The sequence below is a fragment of the Humulus lupulus genome, chromosome X (genome assembly GCF_963169125.1).
Source record: "Humulus lupulus chromosome X, drHumLupu1.1, whole genome shotgun sequence".
Classification (NCBI taxonomy): domain Eukaryota; kingdom Viridiplantae; phylum Streptophyta; class Magnoliopsida; order Rosales; family Cannabaceae; genus Humulus; species Humulus lupulus.
In genome coordinates this window covers 189230371-189255630 of record NC_084802.1, presented here as the reverse complement: position 1 = coordinate 189255630, position 25260 = coordinate 189230371, and the positions used below count along the sequence as shown (strand labels likewise).

General features: G+C 36.5%; 2 protein-coding genes across 2 annotated transcripts; one reads left to right on the top strand and one right to left on the bottom strand.

Annotated features, from left to right (window-relative positions):
* Positions 1–206: 206 nt before the first annotated feature.
* On the bottom strand, positions 207–3302 carry LOC133805381 (probable disease resistance protein At4g33300). The gene is made up of 5 exons (XM_062243553.1): positions 2484–3302; positions 2003–2397; positions 1541–1896; positions 1237–1442; positions 207–1155 (listed from the first exon to the last, which is right to left on the bottom strand). The coding sequence occupies exons 1-5, from the start codon at positions 3169–3171 to the stop codon at positions 323–325; spliced, it is 2478 nt and encodes an 825-aa protein (XP_062099537.1). The 5' UTR covers positions 3172–3302; the 3' UTR covers positions 207–322.
* Positions 3303–23512: 20210 nt separating this feature from the next.
* On the top strand, positions 23513–24988 carry LOC133806528 (uncharacterized). The gene has a single exon (XM_062244617.1). It carries the CDS (start codon positions 23513–23515, stop codon positions 24986–24988), a length of 1476 nt encoding a protein of 491 aa, XP_062100601.1.
* The last annotated feature ends 272 nt before the right edge of the window (positions 24989–25260 follow it).

Genomic DNA, 25260 nt, shown 5'->3' with positions numbered 1-25260 from the left:
GTTTAGTGCCGAGAAAAAATATAGTCGAGCTTTGATGAAGTTGGTAGTACAGTTCTAAACAGTTTTTGAGACAGTGTGTTGTGTGTTAGTAAAGTGCTTAAGTAGACTTGACTGAGTTAATAATGATCTTTCCATTTCGCATCTTCATTTAATTTTTTTATTTTTTTATTTTTTAAAAAAGGGGCATAAACCGGTGAAACATAATCGAACACACAACACAACTTCTGATCTGATCAGACTCTAAATTTATTTACAAACAATATACACATGGGGCAAACACATTTTATGTTGAGCATACGATATCATAAAATGGTTGTGTTTACTACTCGTCAAGCCAGTCTAGGCTGTACTGTGTCTCAGCAACCTGAATGTGAAGATTGGGCAATGCCTTCTTGGTACTCTCCCACAGCCAAGAGACCTCGTCGTCACAGATCACGTGACGTAGAGACTGTGATGAAGCAGCAAACTTGGGTAAACTGCTGAACCTTGAACACTCTCTCATGTCAATCTTTTCTAAGCTTGACAGTCTATCTATCCCTTGAGGAAGACGAGAAAGTTTAAGACACTGAGAAATGTCAAGGTACTTCAACCCAAGTAGTTCACAGATTCCAGAAGGAAGCTCCCTTAGTTCAGGGCATGCATATAACCTCAAGATTTGTAGAGACCTGAGTTTTCCCAGATTAGCTGGTAACTGCTTTAGATTGTGGCAGTTGGTGATACTCAGTGTCTTGAGGCATTGCATCTCACAAATGGTTGGAGGTAATTCAAATAAATCCTCGCAATGATCAATTGTTAGTTCGTACAACGAAGGGAAGGTATAAGGCAGGTCTAACAGTGACTGATCAAAGCTATTTTTGACATCACAGAGGATTATAGATAACTTCCTCAAGTATTTGAGGGGAAGAGTGGAATTGGATAATTGAGGTACAGAGACCTTTTCCAGCCAAAGACTCCTCAAATTTGTCAAACTCAGAAATTCAGGAAAATTTCTAAGTGTTGCATTAGCCGAATTGTAATTGATAATTATGAGTGCCCGGAGCTTGGGCATGTTGTCCAAGAAGCTTGGTAAAAAGTACTGCTTGGATGAGAAGTTCAGTATGAGAACTTCAGCCTTGGGAAACTCCATCTGGAACCAGTCCATTTCATTCATTTCGCCTGTAAGTTAGCAAAGTGGTTTTCTTAAATAATTTAGTAAAAAAATGAAGGTAATAATAATTATAATAATAAAAATAATACCTGTATGGATTGAAACAATCCGAGCGTTAAATGGTTTGTCTGAATTCCTCTCCCATTCTTTTGGAAGAGCTGTCTCTCTCCTTGGCATAAGCAATCGCTCGCGCTGGCTTATACTGTCCCGATTGCTTATATGGAGGGCAAGGTCCCTCAAGACATCATGCTGAGTAACAGCAATATCATAGTAACTGCTGTATACATCGCTATCTCTGCAAGATCAAACACAATAAAGGATTGGTCACAAAACTAAACCAAAATACGAGATACAACATGTCTAAAAAAAAAACGACTTTAACTGTCATATTACCTTGCATCTTTCACAAGGGTGAGTAAATTTTTGTTTGCAAGCTCAACAAGGATTGCGAAGGCTTCTTCCTCATCGATATCATGTAGTTCGACCCACATGTTGATGAGGACATCAAGCGGTATCTTCTTGTCCTCGGGAAATGCTCCCAAATCCAAGAAACACTGCCTGACTTTCTCGGCCAGACATTTCACACTCATCTCCATCCTCGCGAGGAGATCGCTCTCGTGGGAGTCGTCAATGGGTTCCCCACGCGATAACCGGTTTTTGGCGCTTGCCCAATACATTTCAGCCTGGTCTTTTAACGAAGCACCAATGACTTTAAGAGCCAAGGGAAGCCCTTTACACTCGCTCACAATCTGAAATGAGTGAAAATAAGTAGGTATTTAGCTCCCAGAGCTTAAAGATATTCAAGAACCCATTTTAGAAAACAAAACGATGAGAGAGTTCAAAGTCCAACATTACCTGCTTGACCAAATTTACATTAGCGCCGGGAGGTAGCGTTTTTTGCCCAAAGGCAGAGTGGCAAAACAGAGAGAGGGCATCGCTTTCCCTCAATAACTCCACTTCGTAAGTGTCGCTGATAATGGTTTGAAACTTGAACCGGGAAACAACAAGCCATGTGCAACCGGGTATTTTCGAAATCAACCGTTGAAGCTCCGGGAGTGACCACACGTCATCCAAAATCACCAGAGTTCGAACACTTGCTCTCCATTGACATTGCAGGCTCCATTGAGGAACGACGTAGTTTGGATCCAGATTTTCGTTCCCCATAATGAATCCCCCAATCCTCCTCAACAGATTGTCCACATTCGGAGATTGTGAAACCGTCAAGAACAAAATCCTGTCGTTGAAATGAGCTATAAGGCGTGGACCAGAACCAGAGTTAGGAGAAAAACGTCTGAATCCATAATTAATGAGAAAGAACTGAGATTTATTTACTTACTTCGAACCTCTTCATCTCTCCAAATTTCTTTAGCCAGGGTAGTTTTACCGGAACCTCCAATGCCACGAATCCCAACGACACTCGAATCGTTCCCAAGAACCATCTCCTTTACCTTCCTCTTACCCAAATCCAAACCGAAATTGGTCAAATTTCCCTCCCAGTTCATCTGTTCCACTTCCTCCGCTCTCTTCAAGGCCTCCTCCATCAACCCTCCTGCTTCTCCACCGCCGATTTTCAAGGAGCCAAGCCTCTGCTCCAGCCGCTCGTGAAACTTGCCCATGCGCTCGAACCCCGCGGCCATATCGAACCGGAGGTGGTGGACGTCTGCCAAGATATTGGCCTTGAATGGGCCGTTCATGTACTGGGATATGGTCTTCTCGAGCTTTTCCATCTTCCGGGTCAGTCTCAGGTTCTTATAGACGTTCAACCGACCTGTCCTCAGGACCTTGTTGGCGAGCTCGAGGCCTTGCTTGAGAGTCTCGGAGAATCGGTCGAGCTGGAACTGGCGATCGGGTTTGAGCTCGACGCCGATGTACTTGATCTCCTCAATGGTGGGAAGGAGCGCATTAATGTGTATAATGAGGCTCTCGGCGCTTGATTTGCAGAAGCAGGATTTACGGACTATGGTTGCGAGGGTCTTCAGAAGCTCCGTAGCGATCTCGCCGGCAAAGAAATCGGTGACAGCCATGAGTGGTTTTTGTGATGAAGGTTATTGGCTGCTGAAGTTAGTTTGGAATGAAGAATGTAGAATAGAATTTTGGAATGGACATTGCAGGGAAGGGAAGAATGAAAAAAGAGAGCAATCCAAGCCAAGTGGATTTTTCTGTTGAAGTTGGCGGTAAGTGTCACTATATATGGATTTTTTTTTTATATTAAGTCTTATCATTTTAATATAATGGGAAAATATTAAGATATTTTTTTATTTTACCCCTAACAATATTTACATAAATACCTGTTCACTTATGGTACAATATATAGCTTATTAAAATTGATTAAAAATATGGGAGATTTTTTTTTTTTTTTTATCAAGAAAAGGAATATTATATTGATCAACTAATAGATACAAGCAAAGGCCGGAGTAAATAACTCCCCTCAATTACAAACTATAAAAAAAATGGATCATCAATTTCTGCCTTAAGTTTAGATTTTTAGTTCTCAGACTAAAGTTAAGGACTCTAGCTTTAACCGATTCTTTAATAAGTACATCAATATAATACACAGAAAAGCAGCAGTTTCCCAACCAGCATTTGTTTCTATTTATCCAAATGTAATACACAATTGCAGCCAATGTGGCTAAAACAACCCAAGACAAGCCATCATTCCTGGGCTCATTCAGCCAAATACGCCAACTCTGGAAGTTTCCAGGCCATATTAGATCACCCAGCCAGACTGCTACCGCTTGAAGAACTATTGTAGACAGCAGACAATCAAAAAATAAGTGAGCGTGGCTTTCCAAATCAGTCTCACAAACCGGGCAGTACTGAGATAGAACATGAATATTACAGTGTTGCAATAAGTCTCTAGTGAGGAGCTTCTGATGAATAGCCTGCCAAAGTATGAATCTATGTTTGGGCACTGAGAGTTTGCACCAGATTGCCTTCATACCAGTGCTTGGGGAACCTGGAATAGACAGAAGATACAACTTACTCAGCTGAAGTTTCCCCTTACAAACAGCTGCATTCAAAATCGAATCAGACAGAAATTTGCTCAACTTAACTAGTTTTTTCCAGTACCAGCTAGCATCTTGCTGCAACACATAATTCCAAATCCGGACACCTTTTAAATAGATGCAATTCACCCATTTAACCCAAAGACTGTCCTGTTTTGAAGTGATAGCCCAGATGAATCTAGCAAGGTTAATTTTGTTCCAGAGAACTCCCTCTTTGAAACCTAAACCACCATAGGACTTAGGTCTGCAAACATGGTCCCAAGAGGCAAGGTGAAGTTTACTTCTAGTGTCATTACCACCCCATAAGAAGATTCTGCAAAGACAGTCAATTTCTTTGATGACCTTCTGAGGAAGAAGAAAAATGCTCATCCAATAATTCCTTATCCCCAATAAAACCGACTAAATGAGTTGCACACGCCCAGCATAAGACAAGTTACGACTGGCCCACCCATGTAATCTTTGCCTAATTTTTGAAACAATGAGGTCACAATCCATAGCTTTCCATTTTGTAGGCCTCAAAGGCATGCCAAGATACACTAAAGGAAACTTCCCTTCGGTCATATTAGTAAGGCTCAGTAGGTTCTCCTTCTCAGTACTAGTTATACCCCCAAAGAATATGCGAGACTTAGTATGATTAATGCTCAGATCAGAAGCTGTTGAAAAGGAACTAAAAATCTGATGCATGATCTGAATAGAACTAGCATGAGCTTTACACACTAGAAGCAAATCGTCCGCAAAGCAAAGATTAGTTATGTTCAAAGCCTTACATAACGGATGAAACCTGAAATTCTTGTCTTTAGCAGCCCCATGAAGAGCTCGCGTGAGGTATTCCATAACTAAAACAAAGAGAAGGGGGGAAATAGGGTCACCTTGACGCAGCCCCTTGCCACCCTTAAAATTACCATGAAGCTGACCATTCATGAGAATGCAATATGAGAAGCCTCTCAGACAAACCATAATCCATTTAATAAATCTGCCAGGAAACTTGTAAGCATTCAGCAGGTTCTCAAGAAAATCCCAATCAATAGAATCATAGGCTTTGCTGAAATCTATCTTCATTAAGCACCGAGGAGAAACTCGTTTACGATTATAACCTTTAAGAAGATCTTGAAGAATAAGAACATTATGAGCAAGTGATCTATTCTTAACAAAAGCTCCTTGATTTTGATTAACCAACTTGGGAAGGATAGAAATCAACCTGTTACATAGCATTTTAGAAATGCATTTGTAAAGGGTATTACAACAAGCAATTGGTCTATACTCTGAGGCATTTGAAGGTTGGCTGACTTTAGGAATAAGAGCTAATATTGAATTGTTCAAAGCCTTCGGAATGCATCCTATGTCAAAGAATTCAAGCACTGCAGTGGCCACCTCTTTCCCTATGATAGACCATAAACTCTTGAAAAAACCAGCACCAAATCCGTCTGGACCAGGGCTCTTAACTGCCTTAATACTAAACATGGTTGTTTTGACGTCTTGAACAGTGAACGGTTTAATAAGGTCAGTTTGATCATCAAGGCTAAGGATTTACGATGGTCAAATTCAGAGATGAGGCTACTCGTGACTTGGTCCTAGAATCAGGGGTGGTTCATTTCGATAGGAAGCCTGTTATCTTAAGGCCTTGGACAACTGATATTGATTCTCTGAAATCAATTAAATCAGTGCTAGTTTGTATCCGTTTTCCTGATCTCGGACTATAGTAATGGGGCACCAACTGTGTAAGTGCATTGATTAGCACTATTGGGAAGCCAATAATGATAGATAAGATCACTAAAGACAAGTCGATGATTAAATTTTCTCGGATTCTAGTTGACATGGAAATATCAGATTCTCTTCCTAAATTCATTAGCTATATCAATGAGAGAGGCCAAGTAATGGACCAACTGATTGACTATGAGTGGCTGCCTACAAAATGCTCTCAGTGCAAAAAACATAATCTAATATTTAAATATTAAATAAATAATGAGATATTGTAATATAATTAAAATATTATTATTTAAACATAATCTAGTAACTAATTAATTATTTTCAAATTGTTTAAAATAACTAATATTTTATTTTTTAATATATTAGATATATTAAATATAGGATATCAGTTTTTCAGAACGATACTTTTCAAAGATAGAAAATATATCGTAAAATTTCTCTGAGAGAAAGAGAACAGTGATACAAGCATAAGTCACTGTTCTTCATAAACTTAGGTCCAAACTTTATCGGATCTCATGTGTTGAGAACATCTGATAAATAGATTTTGCCATTATTTTGTATAGCGAGCCCACACTCGTTCTTTGTGTGCTGGGATCATTTTGGAAGATCTTGGTGTGAGATTTCAAGGATTTTTGCCATACAAAAAGATAGCAACAAGGAAGGACTTGAGGTAATTTTCTATTCATATCTTTGATTCAATATATATATATATGGGTGCACTCCTAATGGTTACTACCCATAGATGGTTACTTTAATATTAATCATTAGATTAAGATCAATAGTCCATATTTACAGTTATTAATTAATATTTCTAAAAATAAATTTTGATTTTTTCAAATTTTTGGAAGAATTACCTGATGAAAAACATATATTTATTATGAAAATATAATATTATAATTTTTCATTTTTCAAATATATGTCAATTTCTAAATATAATTATTATCTCTCATTAGTTGGAGACAACATTAATTATGACAAAAAAAATAACTAAATTCAAAATTAATGTAGAAAAAAAAATATTTACATGCTGGTGACTTGCTATACCAAGTCACTATATTGCCACATCATCATAATTGTTAGTACCCATCTATGGGTAGTAACCATCGAGAATTCTTCCACATATATATATATATGTATTTGAAGAAGTAGATCTAGAAATCTTGTGAGATTAAATTAACAATTTTGATTGTTGTTCCGCTGCGTATAATCTCTGATTTGATCTATAAAAACCAACATAATCGTCAACTTCTAATCCAAATAAATACTTAGGAGATAAAAAATAGTCTCAGGGACCTCAATTTCTACTAAACCTGGTAGTAGAAATTGTCCCGAGTGCTTAGGTTCGAACCCCCGAGACTTATCAATTCTAGAAACCATCCCAAGGTAAAAATCCCTAGGTGGGTCGTGACTTGGCCCCAAGGGTCGCGGCTTGCCCCTAAGTCAGAGACCAAAAACCCCAAGCCACAAGGGAGGCGGGCCGCGACTTGCCTCTTAAGGTCGCGACGCGCCCCCAAATCAGAGAGCATACCCAGGCCCTTTTGGGCACACGCGTTGCGGCGCGCCCATTCAAACCCAGAAATTATGGGTTTTCTCTATCTCTTTCCAGCCAAAAACCACAAAGCTTCAAACCAATTATACTCCCCACTTCCAACTAAATTACAAGAGTGAAACCAAGACTCAAACCATAGATTTTAAGTATATTAGAACACAGAAACTCAACCCAACCTACCAACAATTCATCAACTAACTTATACTCAAAAACCCATAATTCACACATGTTCTAAGCTTCACAACTACTCAGCTCAATTCAGTGAATTAAAGTTGGAATCTTACCTGAATTGGTGACTTAAACTCCTCAGAATCCTCTGACTGTCTTTAACCTAGCCTTTCCTCAGCTTGACCTAGCCCAAATCGGCTTAATTCCCAGCTTGATTACCTCTATTTCCTTCTATTTTCTTTCAACTTCAAAGTACAAGGAGAGGGAGAAAGAGAGAGAGGGTACGTGAGTGAGAGAGGTGAGGGAGAGCTAAGTGTTTCTACCACTTTCTGGTTAGTCCCAAGTGTTTTGTCTGAGTTTATCCTTTGCTTAACAAAAGACTATTTTGCCCCTTAAGCCTATTAGTTCTCAAATTGTTCCTAGGGGTAGAATGGTCATTCCATTCCCAATTCCCGCTAATTCCTCAAGTTTGCCAATTAATTTCGTCATCCAATTAATTACCAGGTACTTATTCTTTACTCAATAAATCCTAAATATTCCCTAAATTTCTAGAAAATATCCCCAGGCTCACCCCTGAGCCAGGTACTAAACCCTGCTGTGACTATTTCACTAATTCGCGCACTAGGACCGTCTCGAGCCATATGCTGCAAATATATCCAAATAATAATGCAGTCCCAACAACTTATCACAATTAACCACATTTATGCCCTTAAGGGCTCTTAGCCCATTAAGAGACTCTATAAATAGAGATCTCTCTCAGTCATTATCTCTAAGCTGAATTAGTGCGCACTTTACATACAAAACCCTACTGATTGTATTCTCTCTCAGGCTTAAGAAACTCAATTGAATCCTGTTTCTTCTTGATCTTTGGTCTGAGATTTCTTTGAATAATAAAAGTGCATGTGGACGTAGGTCATTACTAATTCTTGAGGTCGAACACTATAAAATTATGTGTGTCATTTACTTGATTTCAGTTCGTTTTATTAATTCCTGATGTATAAATTGAATTAATGTCGTTGACCAAAATGTTGGTCAAGACTTTGGTGCTTTCATTGAGAGTTGAACTCAAGATCCCACTTTGTTAGATCCATATGAAATAATGGCTATCACTACTCGAAGCCATAGTTAAGAACCACAAGGAGGGAACCCTAACATTGAACATCCTATCTGTTGAACCTTGATTTGGCCAACGACACGGAGTCAAAATAACAACAAAGAAACAAGAAGAAATTAAGAATGGAATCCAATGGTAAAGAGGCGACACAAATGATTTATAGTGGTTCGTCCCCAACTGTGTGGTAATAACCTACGTCCACTTAGTGTTATTATTGATGTTGAATCCCAATGCCGTGATCAAAGAACTAGAGTTCTTGAGTTTCACAAGCCTCAGAAGAATTACAACTTTTTGGAAGATAATCACACAATGTTCTTTCTATGAGTATTTAGGTTCAAGGTTCAAAAGTCCCTTCCTTGAGCCTTCCCATTCATATTTATAGGTTCAAGAGGGTTACATGGGCCAATGGGCCTTAATTATCTTTAATATCAGCGTACCAAGACAATAAAGAAGAAATATAATAAATGTAGTTATTACAAGATTACATATCTTTAAAGGAAATAAACTGAAGCATGCGACCAGACTGGTCGCATCTAATCGCGAGATTTGATGAGGTAAGAAACACCTGGTCGATAAGCGAACATCACTCCTTCATTTTGACGCTGCCACTTGCCAACCACGTGTAATAAATTCTTGTCACGTTATCAGGAGTCATTTTCGGGTAAACGCTATCAATATGAAGAGAGAAGAGAGGCAATCAATCATATAAATTGGAATCAAGAATGAAGAGAGGGAATAATGAAACAATAAAAATGAATCCAGGAATGAATATTAAATAAAACTGTTTTTAGAAATATTAATTTATACTGTCAATATGAACCATGGGATCAAGATCCAATGACTAATAATAGAGTAACAATCTATGGATCATAAAATCAATAACCATTGAGAAATAGTCATATTATTATATATATATTTATAAAAGAATGACATAAATATATTAAAAGAAAAATTAAACCAAAACATTGTTTATGATTTTTTCAAAAAAAAAAAAAGACAACATTTTAGATTATTAACTACACTATTTAATATATAAAACATTCATGATATTATTCAAATTAGGAGAATTTGTTTATTCTTGGTAGAAGATAAATGCTATTATAATTTTTTATGTAGTTACACTGTCATACTATTTGTACACACACGACACCTACATGTATTCTATTTATAATTTTTGTTATTATTTAATATGAATATATATTTAGACAAATAACATTAACTAATAAAAACATATTTTTCTTTATAAATATAAATAATAAAAATTAAGATTATGTATTATATATAATTATAATGATAATATTTGAATTTATATTAGTATAATTAATAAATATCTATTTTTGTTAATTTTTAGAGGTATATTCTATTAAATATTTACAATATTCTATTAAAGTTAACAAAAAAAAATTATTAAAACCAAGAATTTTCGTTATTTACACATTTTTTATATAGAAGAGACACTAAGTATAAATATTAAAAAAAAGTTAGCTTGTCAATTTAAGAAAAAAATCAAAATTATACAAAATATAGATATAAATCATTAAAATATGAATGTGAAAGATTGTAAATCTGTTAATAATTTTGATTCTCGAGGTAATATTTATTTTAAATTTTTTTATTATTAAGAGTTTACATCATATTGTATATATGCCTAAAAATATGTGACAGAAAGTGAGAGCTGTTGTAATAATGTATACATATTTTATTTATGAAAATCTCTTAATTGATGTTTATTATTTGGTTTTCATTATTTATTTATGTAGTAGTATGCTAATATCATTACTTTCTTCTTATTTAAATATGGCCCAACTAATACAAAAAGGTCCCTTTGTTAAACATAAATTCTACTTGGACTCTTTATTTTAAAAAATTGTAAAATAGCCCTTCTGATCATTAAAATGATAAAAAAAGGTTCTTTAGATACAATTTTGGTCCAACTTTTTTCAAATAAGACCAAAATACTTTTAGTTTTTAATAATTAATTATTTTAATTTATATCTAATTATTTTAATAATTAAAAATTTACAAAAAAAATAGAATATTAAAAAGTATTTTAAGGTTTTAATTATTTAAATGAAATTAAAAAAAAAAAAAAAAACTTCCACGATCTTCCCATTTCCCTTTGTCTCTTATCATTTCCATTACTAAACCTAAACCCAACAAAGTTTACACTGGCAGCAAGGCGATACCAAAACACGAGTATAGAGGGCCGATTGGTTTTGGGGCTGAGTTTACGGCTGGTATGGATGTTTGTTTTGAGTAGTTGAGTTACTTTGTAAAGTGTAGATAGACTTAGGATGGAAGTAATATGAAACTTTTATGTACAAAATGGTTCACTTTATCCTTAAAATACATGTAGGGCCCACACAAATTATTAACTTTACTCCTTAAAATTTGAACCAAACATAAAAAGAGATTTAGATTCTCATTTCCACATTTACTTTACCCCATACCAAACAACCCATTAGGGTGTCGTTTTGGCTAGGTATATACATGTAAAATTATTGAGTATTGATCTAAGTGTACTCTGTTATTTTTTTTTATATATATAAATATATTTAAAAAAAAATGGTAAACCTTTGTTGTTTATTCTTTCATAGCTGAAACGTACCAAACTAGGTACGGTTAAATCTAAGGAATTTAAACCGAGTAAGGAGGATTCCACCACTTTATATTTATTATTATTTTAAAATGACTTCATAATTATTATTACTAAAAAATAAATAAAACATCATCATCTTCTTCTTCTTATTATTATTATTATTATTGTCTAGCAAACATCATCTTATTAATTAGCTATAAATGCGAGTAACGAATTTCAACGCTTAACTAATATTCGAGCTCACAAACTTGCTAGAATGGATTTATTGTCTAAGTCATCTTGTGTTTGGATAGGATAATTTCCCTTTTGTGTAGATCTTGATGCTAAGGCAGATTTACTTCATCCTCCGTAATTTGTTCTTTTGTTAATAATAATAGTTTCTTTTCAACAAAAAAATAATAATAATCAACGCTAAATGTTACTTATTTTTTTTCATTAATAATATCTAATTTCAAACATCATTTAATTTAATTGTCTTTTTTTAGAAAATAAAAAAATGAAATCAATCGACGCATATAGTGACTTGTGCTAATATTACATACACATACGCGTATATACGTACGAAAGCACAAGTCTTATTCATTCAACTTTGGGTTTATTTTATGTTATATAATATTATTGACACATTCAAAAAGAGAGTAAGTATTCTCAAATATGTTCTCATAGGGCTAACACCACACAATCTCAAATCTTTGGTAGCAGTTGATCTCAAAGTTTGAGCATGAAACACATCATATTGTTTTCAATATTTCAAGGGTGTTTGACTTTGTAACTAAAAAATTGTTTTTTATTTTTAAAATTTAAAATTTATTTTCTCAAAACAATATCAAACACCCTTACTTGTTTTCATAAAATAATTTTTAAAAACAAAGTTACAAAAAAATTGAGAAAAATAGAAAGTTGTTTTTAATTGTTCTCAATATTTTTTTATCAATTTTTTTCTCACATAACATTTTTAATTATTATTATTTCATATCACTTTTGATTTCTTTATTTTCTCTTTCATCACTTCCTATATTCTCATTTTTTCTCCCTAGCCATTTTCTCTTTTATCACTTTCTCTCTCATTTTTTTCTTGCATCATTTTCTTTCTTCACAATTTTTCTTCATCAAAATTTCTCTCTCCTAATTTTTCATTATTTTTTATTTTATTATTTATTACAAACTTTTAAAAGATTTTTCTCTTTGTAAATATATTTATTAATTTTTTTATTTAAGATTTTTTAAAAAAAAAAACATAAAACTAAAGAATTATTTTTAGAAAATAATAACCAAATATTTATTGTATTTTGAAAACTACAAAAATTATTTTTTATTCTAATTTCTGAAAACATAATTTTGAAAATAAAAAACAGACAAGAGTCTTATTTTTGGATTTTGTTCTAGATAGACAACCATATAATATTAATATCGCTCCCAAAGTCTACTAGAACTCTATATATGTGTACGCCTTAACATATTTATATGTTCAGTGTTCAATGTTTTTTAGCTAATAACCAAACATGTCCCTATTCCTTAACCTATATATCTACGAGAAAGAAAGCAGAAACTTCCTGTCCGGCTCAACAAGCCAATCAAGATAAAGTTATGTATAATAAAAAAACCTAGTCACCATCGTAAGAGATAAAGATGAATAATGAGACAAATAATTGAATCATGGAACCAAAAGCAACCAATATAACATTTTTTATCGAAGCCAAGGCTGTTGTGTTATTTATATACTGAGCTTGATAGTTATTTGCTATGATGCATGCATTAGGGGATAAAATTTAAATATGATAATGCATATTGGTATAGAATATAGGTTATACAAAATTTCATACGTATGCTATCACATCAGAGAAAGTGCCCACATAAGAAAATATTTATGCATTTATTAAAAATGAGCTAGCTAGATGCTGATAAATAATCGTTTCTATATTACTACATGTTTATCATGGGCAGAGGTGACATTTGTTATTTATTTTAGGCTTATTTGTAGCAAATACATCTCTATCTAACCTGTAATCACAACAGGAAAAAAAGACTTTTCAGTGACGAAAATTGTTGTCACAGTAGGGCCAAATGTTGTGTCTAAAATGCTACCGGGACGACATGTCGTTGCTGTAGCCTGGTCGCTGTAGATAGCAATAACAACGACATTTTGTGGTCGTTATTGAAGGTTCATCCTTCCGGCGACGAAAATATCATCCCTAATGGAATTTTAAATCGGAATTTTTTTTTTTTTTAAATTTGTAACTGATAGCAACGACAATGTTGTCCCTAATGGAAAAAAATATTAGTTTTCTCTCTCTTGCAGCTGAGCTGTGGCCATGGTAGGGAGGGGTAGAAAACACAATTCAGCGAGGAAGAAGAGTTCGCCAATTCAATCGAAGGGTGATCTGGTTAGGAAGAAAGGGTCATCATCTTCTGATGTTGGGAAAAAATCAAAATCCATGGATGAATTGTTGGCCATTGAGCCGGCTGAGTTCTCAGATGATCCAGAAGAGAGCAACATTCTTGATCCTCAGGCGTCTGAAATGTTGTTGCAGAAGCGTTCGGAGATTCGACTGACTTTCTCTGCTTTGATGACCAAAGTTGCGGTTTCAAAAGGTAAATATGACAATCCTATTTCCCCTATTTGTCATTCGATGATAGATGAAGTTAGAGCGATGTCAGAGGAGTCTGTTCAGGAGGTTGCTCCGGAGTTAGAACATTGTGGAGGACATGTGCGAATAGAAAAGGCAGACATTGAAGAGGAGGTCAATTTCTGGAACTCGTCTGTGGTCTGTTGGGTTTTAGGTGCAAATCCTCTTGTTCAAGTAATGGAGGGTTTTTTCAGACGTGTTTGGAAGAATTCGGGGGTTGATAATATTGGATTATTGAAACATGGTCTTTTTATTGTTCGATTCACATCTATGGAGAGCAAAGATAATGTGCTTGCACGGGGATATCAGTTTTTTGATAAGAAACCATTGATGATCAAAGCTTGGGACCCAAATATGTGTTTCCTTAAGGAGGATATTAGGTCAATGCCAATTTGGCTTCAAGTTCATATCCTGGATTTAAAATATTGGGGCACACGTTCGTTATTCAAGATCATTAGTCAGCTGGGCAAGCCTATAATAGAATATTTGGCTACTAAAAATAGGGATCGTCTGCAATTTGCTAGAGTAATGGTGGAAGTTAATTTGTCTCAGTCTTTTCCTTCTTTCATTAGTTTCGTTAATGAAAAAGATGAAATGATTCGACTGGATATTCACTACGAATGGAAGTCGTCATTGTGTTCAATATGTAAAGGAATGGGGCATGAAGATTTGGAGTGTCGTAAACATCATCAGATTAAGATTTCAGAGAAAGTTAAATCAGTTTGGCAGCCTAAGAACATAGGCTCAATCTCTGAACCTGGTGGGACAATTGTTCAGAGCACAAAAGTTAAATCAGGGTTGGGTTTGTTGGATACTCCTGTTAAGGCTTTGAAGCAAAATGATAAAGATCAAGATGGTTTTCAAACATTGCGTAGAACTAGACAGCTTCCTAAAATGCAGACCTTGCCTGTTAATGTTGGAAATGCTTTTGGATTTCTGAAGGATAATGTGGAGGAGTTCAAATTTGGTCAAATTTTGTGTGATACGAGTAATAATACAATGGGAGGGGGGTGCCTCTAGTTTCTCATGGATAGAATCTTATGTTGGAATGTGAGGGGTCTTAATAAGTTGCAGAAGCATCAGGAGGTCAAGAATTTCCTCTATAATAAGCATTTGGGTTTGGTTTGCTTATTAGAGACTAGGATTAAAGGACCAAGGCTGGGTCAATTGTATTTGAAATTGTTTCAGGGATGGTGTCTCACTACTAATTTAACTCAGCATTCTGGAGGCAGAATAATATTAGCTTGGAGACAGGAATCTTTTGATGTTAATATTTTGTTATGCGCAAATCAATGTGTACTGTTTTGTTCAGCCGAAAAGGAGACCTGGTTTTCATGCGACATTTGTGTATGCTTTTAATCATTCTATTGAGAGAAGGAACTTATGGGATAGTCTGAGAAGTTTCAAAAGGAGTATCGCTGGGCCTTGGATTATGATGGGTGATTTTAATGCTACTTTGTCTGTGGAAGAAAGAGTTACAGTGAAAGGTCATAAATTGGGGTGTTTGGAGTTCAAAGCTTGTTTGGAGTTTTGTGAGCTTAGTGATATTAAGTGCACTGGAAATTTTTACACTTGGAATAACAAGCAAAGTGATGATGATAGGGTTTATGCTAAGTTAGATAGAGTGATGGCTAATTTTGATTGGGCTCCATATATCCCACTGCTGAAGCTGTTTTCTTGCCTAAAGGAGAATTTGACCATAGCCTGACCCTTTTATCTGTTTTTCAGGAGGTGATGGGGGGGGGGGGACCGTTTCGATATTTTGATTTTTGGAGTTCTGCTCCAAGTTATCAGGAGAGAATTAAAGGCAGCTGGTTTCAAGAGGTTTCAGGCACTTACATGTTCAAAGTTGTCCAAAAGCTAAAGCGTTTAAAAAAAATCTTCAAAGAGCTGAATCATGAGCATTTCAGGGATCTTCATGCTCAAGTTTTACATGCCAAGCATATTATGCATGAGATTCAAAGCTTTCTTCAATCGGACCCTCTAAACAAAAGGAAAATTAATGAAGAGTGTGCTGCCTGTTTGCATTATAGAAGATGCTAGGATAATTATTTGACTATTTTTAAACAAAAAGCTAAAATCAGTTGGCTCAAGGAGGGAGATGATAATATTCAGCTATTTCATCAAAGTTTAAAGCAAAGAAGGTCCCTTAATACTATTTATGTCATTCAAGATATGCAAGGTCAATGGGTGGATTCTAAGGATGGTGTCTCAGAGGCTTTTCTTTCGTTTTATAAGGATCTGTTAGGTTCTCAATTGGGTAATAGAAGGAAGGTGTCTAAGGGTGTAGTTAATTTTGGGACCTTTAGTTTCTATTGAGCAGCAGTAGATGCTTCTTCAAGAGTTTACTTTTGAAGATGTTAAGTGAGATATTTTCTCTATTCCGAATCAAAAAGCATCGGTTTCGGATAGCTATGGTAGTGGTTTCTATAAAACTAATTGGGATTTTATTGGAGATGAAGTTAGTAGGGTTATTTTATCTTTTCTCCATTCGGGGTCATTTGCTCAAAGAAATCAACAACACTACTATCACTCTTATTCTGAAACTTCACTGTCCAGTATGGGTGTTCATAAAACCGCCCACACCGCAATTTGCGGTTTAGAAACCTTCGCGGTGCGGTTGCGGTTTGTATTTTTGCCAAACCGCGCGGTGCGGTGTGGTTTGCGGTTTTAAATTTTATAAATGCGGTTCAAACCACACCGCATCACATCATTATATATATTAACTTTTTTATATTTTTTTTTTCAATTTTACTACATTTAAATTTATTGCATAAATACTTATATGGTATAATATAATATACACAATATCTAGAAAGAAATATAATGTTTTATAGGATGCTAACACATATTCTACTTTAATCTAAAGATATTCCTCCTTAATTAAAATAATATTTACTTTTATATTACATTTTTTATTTTTTATTAGTTTGTTATATTTTTATTGTTTTGCTTAAAGTTTATTAGCTTGTTGTACATTTAATTATTTTGTTAAACACTCTATGATTATGAGATTTATTATGAATCTTTATTAATTATAATATTTAATTGTTAAATTATTTGGTGATACGTATAAACCGCCAAAATCGAACCGCACCACACCGCATTTTTACGGTGCGGTTTGAGGTCTATGCGGTGCGGGTTGCGGTTTGGAAAATTGTTCAAATCGCATATGCGGTGCGATCCAAAAAATTAGAGAAAAACCGCACCAACCACACCACGAACACCCCTACTGTCCAGCATCTGTTAGTGATTTTCGGCCTATCTCTTGTTGTAATGTTTTGTATAAGGCGGCTGCTAAATTGATTTGTGAGAGACTGAGATGTATTTTGCCAGATTTAATTGCTCAGAATTAGGGGGGTTTCATTCATGGGCGTTTTATCGCTCATAATATCATGATTTGTTAGGATTTAGTTCGTCATTATGGAAGGAAGACTGGGAATCCCAGTTGCATGATCAAATTGGACCTGAAAAAAGCTTATGATACCGTTGATTTGGATTTTTTAGAGGAAATGCTGCTGGCGTTAAATTTTCCAATTAAGTTTGTGAAGCTGATTATGACTTGTGTGCGTACTCCTCGCTTTTCGTTGTTGCTAGATGGCTCTATTCATGGTTTTCTCGAGGCTAAGAGGGGTCTAAGATAAGGGGACCCTCTATCTCCTCTCTTTTTTTGTCATCTGTATGGAGTACTTATCTCGCATATTATCTAAAGTTGCTTGCAAGCAAAATTTTCACTTCCATTACAGGTGTAAAGAGCTTAAATTAACTCATTTGTGTTTCGCGGATGATGTTATTCTGTTTTGTAGAAGAGATTTCATTTCAATAGTGTGGCTGCTTCAAGGCTTTAAACGGTTTTCTGTTTCCTCTGGTTTACAAGCTAATGTGAATAAATCGGCGGTTTATTGTCATGGTATGAATGATGAGGATGTGGATCGTATTCACCTAGTTTTGGGTTTTCTTAAAAGCCAGCTCCCTTTTCGCTATCTTGGGATCCCGATCTATTCTAAGCGTCTCAGTTTGGCTGAGTGTAGTGTTTTGGCTGAGAAGATGATACATAGAATTAGAATTTGGAGATCTCGTCATTTATCTCTAGCTGGTAGAATGACTCTCGTGAATGCAGTTCTGATATCCATTCAAATTTACTGGGCTCAAGTTATGATCCTTCCGAAGGCCTTACTAGAAAAAATTAATCAAATCTGTCGAAATTTCCTTTGGAATGGGTCTTCTGAGTTTGCTAGAATTGGTTCTGTCTTTTGGGACACTGTGTGTAAGAGGAAGCTTGAAGGTGGTTTGGGTTTGAGAAATATTTTTTTACTAGAACTTGGCTGCTATTGGGAAGCATGTTTGGCATATCTCCATGAACAAGGAGAATCTATGGGTGAAATGGGTCCATTCTGTTTATCTCAAAGGTCATGATTGGTGGGAGTATTCAGCTGGTATTGGCGTCAGGTGGTGAGAGTGAAAGAGCAAATCAAAAGCTTTATACCCAAGAATAGTTTTGAGCAAAACTCTTATTCTATTGCTGAAATTTATAAAGTCCTAAGAAATGATCAGCAATCTGGATTTGCTTATGCAACTGTTTGGAATAGAGTTTTAGTTCCTAAGCATAGATTTTTCATGTGGCTCTATCTTTTAAGGAGATTGAAAACAAAGGATCGCCTGAGAAAGTATGTTTGGATTGAGTATTGATTATTACTGTTGTATCTGTGGTTTGAAGGAAGAATCCCATAATCACCTCTTTTTTTATTGTTATTTTAGTGCTCAGTGTGTTCATCACATACTGGTGTGGTTGTCAGTTAAGACTCGACATTCACTACTACATAAACACATTTTTAGGACACTCACATAAATGCGAGTCCTAAAAAAGTCTCCTGGACCTTTTAGGACTCACGTTGCGAGTCCTTAAAGAATTTGTTTTAGGACTCGTGGAGCGAGTCCTAAAAGCTATGTGTGTCCTAAAAGTTTGAGTTTTTTTTTTTAAACAAACACCTCCTGGACTTTTTAGGACTCGCGTTGAGAATGTTTTTAGGACTCGCATTGTGAGTCCTAAAAACTTATGTGTGTCATAAAATTTTGAATTTTAAAAAACTAAAAGAATGTTTTTAGGACTCGCATTGCGAGTCCTAAAAGTTATGTGTGTCCTAAAAGCTTGAGTTTTTTTTAAACAAATACCTCTTGGACTTTTTAGGACTCGCGAAGAATGCGAGTCCTAAAAACTTATGTGTATCATAAAATTTTGAATTTTAAAAAATTTTGAATTCCCTCCAATTTTTTTAACAAAAGTTTTATTATTATATATTAAAAAAAAACAAAAAAATCACACAGCCCATTTTCACTCTTTCTCCTCGGTTCCCTCTCTCTCTCTCCCAAAGTTCCTTCTCTCTCTCCCTCTCTCCTGAAGTGCCAACGCCGAACGCCGCCGTCCCATCTCCGGCCACCGCCACGCGTCGGACCAGTGGAAGCGTCGTCCCCCGAAACCCCCGACCCTTGGAGATGGCGACCTCACGCGCGGCCTAAGGCCCTCAACGGGGCACTTGAAGTTCGGTCGTTCATGGGTTTCTCCCAAACTTTCCAAGCATATTCCGGCCACCTCGAGCCACCACGAGCTGAACCACCACAACCACCATACTCCTTGCTTCTTGGGCTTTAAAACCCAATAGTTTGTTTTCCGAACCACCACCTTTTAATGGTGGCGCCGCCACCGTCGCCGGATTAAAAACCCACCAATTAATTTTTTAAAAATAAAAAATAAAACTTTTCAAGACTCGCAATGCGAGTCCTAAAAAACATTCTTTTAGGACTCGCATTGTTTTTGCGAGTCCTAAAAAACCCCAGTTTTTTAAGGCTCTCAAATAGAGGTCTTGCGCCCCGCGAGTCCTAAAAAGCATTTTTTGTAGTAGTGATTGTACAGTTGAAGGCATCTTCAAGTTAATTAAACGAAGCAAGTTGAGTAGATTCAAGAAATTGGTGTATTGGGTTATTCTTGCCAGCCTTGTATACCATATATGGAGAGTTAGGAATTTAGCTTATTGGGAGGGTATAGTTTGGTCTGTTCAGTATACGACCTCTTTGATTAAAATGGTTGTCTATAATAGGATTTCCTATATAGGTTTAGTAGGGGTGAAAGTTGATGAGTTAGCCTGGTTTCATGGTTTGTTTGAAATGTAATTGTTGAACTGAGTTGTTGGGCCATTTCCAGCTTCTGTATTTTGGTTTCTTTTCAATACAATGACTTACTTACCAAAAATAAAATGTTGTCCCTAATGGAATTTTAAATTTAAATAGTTTTTTAATTTTGTAACTGTTATCCCCATTCCCTGCAGGGGGTTTGGGCCTTTGCCCTGGCCCACGGTCAGAGGACCAGATCGGCGTATGGGCCTGACCCAGGGCCCCTGGGTTTGAATATGGCCCAAGGGGACTGGTACGGACCAGGGACTCCAGACTGGGCCCATTGGAAGGGTCCGGGACGTCCCTCCGGGTTCGTCCTCAGCAAGAACGGTCTCGGCGATGTCCAGAGCGCCCGGGCCGTCGCGGCCTACTCATTTCCTGTCCCGGACCCTGGTGTGGCCCGGGCCTATGGTAAACGGAGCGGGCCAAAGGTAAATGGACCTAGATCATCTCCTCCTCGGTTGAAGGGCCAAGCGTCCAGGATCCTGAAGCCGCCTCATTTCGCGTGGGCATTGTCCCCCACTTTTCGCCTGCAGAAAGGGTCGCCTCGGGATTGCTCACTGATGTGTCAGGACTGCGCAGCCAAGTACCCTGACCGGTCTTGTCTCCTGAATCAGCCTCGTGACTCGAAGTGGTCAGAGCCAAAGCACCGTTTTGTCGGGCGAAGCTTATGTCTCAGGTCAACCAATTGGGCCTTAGCTGGTTTGAATTTCGTGTATTGTATATCTCTTTGTATTGGGCCTCCACTAGAAAGGCCCCTTATACTCATTTCTCTGATGGGCCCGAGTCGGATCCGGCCCAGACCCGGTATTCCCCTCAGCTTATAAATATAAGCTGTAGAACAATGTAAAAGAGGGAGAGAGAAAGAAAGAAGGCAGAAACTCTGTTCAGATATAGCTAGAAAACTCCATTGTAAAAGCTTCTTCTAGCTCTAATATATAAACTTGTGGACTAAGGCTAGTTAACGCCCCAACCACGTAAAAACCCCGTGTCGATCTTCTACTTTCAGTATTATTATCAGTAACTATTGTTCATTAATATAGTTGCCGAAAATCTCGGTTAACAGTAACCTATAGTGATCATATTATTGTGTCTATATGTCTTGATGATGTGGGTCAATTTTCAGCTAGCATTAATAGCGACAACATTGCCATCCCTAATTTTTGGCTTTCTAACCTATAGTCGTAAGTCATCACTATAACTCTTCAGATTTTTTTTAAAAAAAAAAATTAATCTAATCATAATAATAATATTAATGAAATATTAAAATCATAATAAATTAAAATTCATTTAAAAATATAAAATTCATATTAGTTAATGTCAAATATTCAAAACTACTAATATTCTTAATTGTCTTGTTTACTAAAATAAAACTAATCGTCATCTAAATTCACTTTGTTATCTAAACTGCCATCTCCCTGCCACTGTTGTGGTGGCACTACTACAAATAAGGTTTTTTAGGGTTCGCTTTGCGAGTCCTCTATTTGAGAGCCTTAAAAAGTGATGTTTTTTAGGACTTGCGTTGAAAGAATGTTTTTAGGTCTCGCATTGCGAGTCCTAAAAGGTTGTGCGAGTCCTCAAAGATTGTTCTTGCAAGTCCTAAAAGAATATTTTTAGGACTTACAAGTTTTATTTTTAATTTTTAAAAAATGAATTGGTAGCCAAAGCTCCCGCCGGAGCTCCAGCGACAGCGGCGGCACCACCACCTTACGACGGTGGTTCGAGAAAACAGTGATTGGCTTTCGAAGCCTAAGGCTCGGGGAACGTCGTGGTGGTGGTGGTTCTTCATGGAACGAAATGTGGTGGTCAAATTGGAGGTAAAAAGTTTCGGACTCCATAGATTCTGATGAACACCAAAAATGAAATCCGGCGACTTCTAACCCGATCCTTGGTTGGGTTTTGCTTGCATGAAAGTGTTGAGTACGATGGTGGTGGTGGCTCGACTCACAACAACCCAAGGTGGTCGGAATCTTGTTGGAAAGTTTGGGAAAACCCAAAATTGAAGGCTCTGTTGTCTGTCTTAGGTGGCGTGTGAGGGCTCGAGCTCACGGGGGTCGAAGCTTCGGTGGCCTCCGAAGCTCCTTGGCCGGCACGTGTTGCTAGTGGAGGCGGGGAAGGCGGCGGTCGGGCTCGGCAAAGTTTCAGGCGAGAGAGAGGGAAGGAGAGAGAGGGGAGAGAGAGAAGAAGGGGCTGAGTGTGGTTTTTTTTTTTTTTAATTTAGTTATTTATAAAACTTTAATTTGTTTTTAGGACATGCATCAGTTTTTAGGACTCACAAATGAAATTCTTTAAGGACTCTCAGTGCGAGTCCTAAAAAATCCAGGAGATTGGAGGGAATTTGTGATTTTTTAAAATTCAAATTTTTAGGACACACATAAGTTTTTAGGACTCGCAATGAGTGTCCTAAAAAGTCCAGGAAGTATTTGTTAAAAAAAATTCAAATTTTTTTAGGACACACATAGTTTTTAGGACTCGCATCTAGGGAGTGTCCTAAAAAAGTGTCCTAAAATGGTGTTTTTGTAGTAGTGTGGTTGCTACTATTGTGTCATCAATGTTTGAAGTACTTGATCAATGTTTATAAATGGGTTTTGAAAGTTAAGTAATGCCTACGTTTGGCATTGAATTACCCACGAGTTGACGGAGAAGAGAAATATTGTTGTTATGCTCCTACAAAGATTTATTGACTTCCTACAACACTGTCTGAACAATTGTTGCTGGTATGGTCCCAAGTGGAGGTGGTGGCGCCATTGATTGTGATTAAAATGGGGAAAAGGGCTTGGAAGAAGAGCTAAATATGTAAGAACCTTTTAACTTGCGCCCATGACCATGGTTGTGGCCTCAGTGATCACCAAACACTTTTGATATAACTTCTTACTCATCCACCAATGTATTTCCAGTTGATGAAGATGACACATTTTGTCTCTGAATCACTTTTTTTGCAAGCATTTTGTCCTACATTTTGAAAATAAAAATAAAAAGTCAATATATATTTAAGAGTTTTGGTATGAAATTAAAAAAAATAAAAAGTAAACAACCACTCACATAAACTTGTTGAGCAGCATCATTCACAAATCCACCACCCTTATGATGCATGTCATGCCAAATCTCGAGTAAGCTTGGCAATTCCTTAGTTTCACGATTCAACTGTAAAAATCAAGTAAACATATATTAGGTAAAATTTATTAATTATTCACGTTTGAAATAGATATGATATAGATATATTCATCTTTGTTTTCAACAACTTTTTTCTCCTAATCAATATCTATATCTTCATATATTGAAATCAACTCTAAATGTGTTAAGAAACTTTTTTTCAACAACGAAAATTCAGTAACTGTGTCCATCAAATTACATATATATATATATATATATATATGATACCATTACAAAACCCATTACACATATTCATCAATTGCAAAAAAAAAAAAATGAAAGAAGAAATGCTCATTGCTTTTCACTTTCCTCGGAAGTTCATTGATCTCATTATGGTGTGTATCAAAACCCCGAGATTTTCTTTATTACTTAATGGTGAGATGCATGGATTCTTTGAGTCCAAAAGGGGTTTGAGACAAGGTGATCCGATGTCTCCTCTCTTATTTGTTCTAGGCATGGAATATTTGTCTAGAATAATGAGAGAAGTGGGTTCTCGGCAAGGTTTTAAATACCATGACAGATGTGCTACTTTAAAGTTGAATCATATGTGTTTTGCGGATGACCTGCTATTATTTTGTTATGGCGATTTCCCTTCCATTTTGTTAATGTTGAAGGGCCTGAAACTCTTTTCCTTGACTTCTGGTTTGCTACCAAATGAAGAAAAATCGGCTATTTATTGCAGTGGCATGAAGGAGGCTGAGGTTGCCCGTGTGATTGAAATGTCAGGATATTCAAGAGCTCATCTCCCTTTCAGGTATCTTGGCATACCAGTTTGCTCAAGGAAAATATCAGCTGCTGACTGTAATGGTATTCTTGAGAAAATGGTTGCTCGGATCAAGGTTTGGAGCTCGAGGAACTTGTCATATATGGGAAGAGTTACTCTAATTAATTCTGTTTTGATTACCATTCACTCTAATTGGGCTCAAATAATGATTCTTCCAAAAGACGTTGAAGCTATTTGCCGGGCTTTTCTTTGGAAGGGTTTGGCAGACAGTAATGGTCTGGGGTTAGTGGCCTGGCATCATGTTTGTTTGCCAAAGAAGGTTGGGGGTTTAGGCTTTTGGAAGGTTCTTGATTGGAATATGGCTGCAATGAGGAAGTATGTTTGGGCAATTGCCACCAAAAAAGAAAACTTGTTTGTGAAATGGATTAACAATGTTTACTTGATGGACAGGAATTGGTGGGAATACCAGCCACCAATTGATTGTAGCTGGTATTGGAAGAGATTAGTTGTTGTTAAAGAAGCTTTCAAAGCCAAGGCAGATCTGTCTTATTTTGCAGCTTTGAGGTATAGCACTAAAATTGGCCATGACTTACTGTTTGAGCAGCCACTTGCTGTAAGTTGGAGCAAAGTTGTTTGGGATAGACTGAGCATTCCGAAGCATAGATTTGTGCTTTGGATGGTAATGTTGCAGAGACTCCGCACTAGAGATCAGATTCAAAGGGTTGAGCCTCTAGTGGATCAAACATGTCTGTTATGTGGAGCTGATAATGAGAGCATTGGACATTTATTTTTTCACTGTCATTATAGTAGTGCTTGTTTGCAGAAAATTAAGCATTGGATGGGTTGGAATTCGGCTTCATTGGATCTGATACAATTAATTCGGTGGATCAATAAAGCTAAGAAGATGAGTGCTAATCGGAAGAACATCATGTATGCTACTATTGCAGCTCTAGTCTACCACATTTGGAGAGTCCGGAATGATGTGTACTGGAATAGAAAATTATGGCATATAGAAAATACTGTATAGAAAGTGGAAAGGGAATACAAGTTGGGATTACTTTTGTAATGCCAAAAAAGGCTCAAACCATAGATAGAGATTGGGTCTCTAAAATCAGTAAACATTAGATGTAGATTTTTGGGTTGTGTTTGGTGTTGTAATTGTTTGGGTGTAATCTTTGGTTGTTGAGCAATACAATGATCCTTATTCATCAAAAAAAAAAAAAATGAAAGAAACTTACTTGTGACAAGATCGCCTCTAGACCATAGGCAAAACGTAGAGGAGTGGAGGGCACAAGTTCA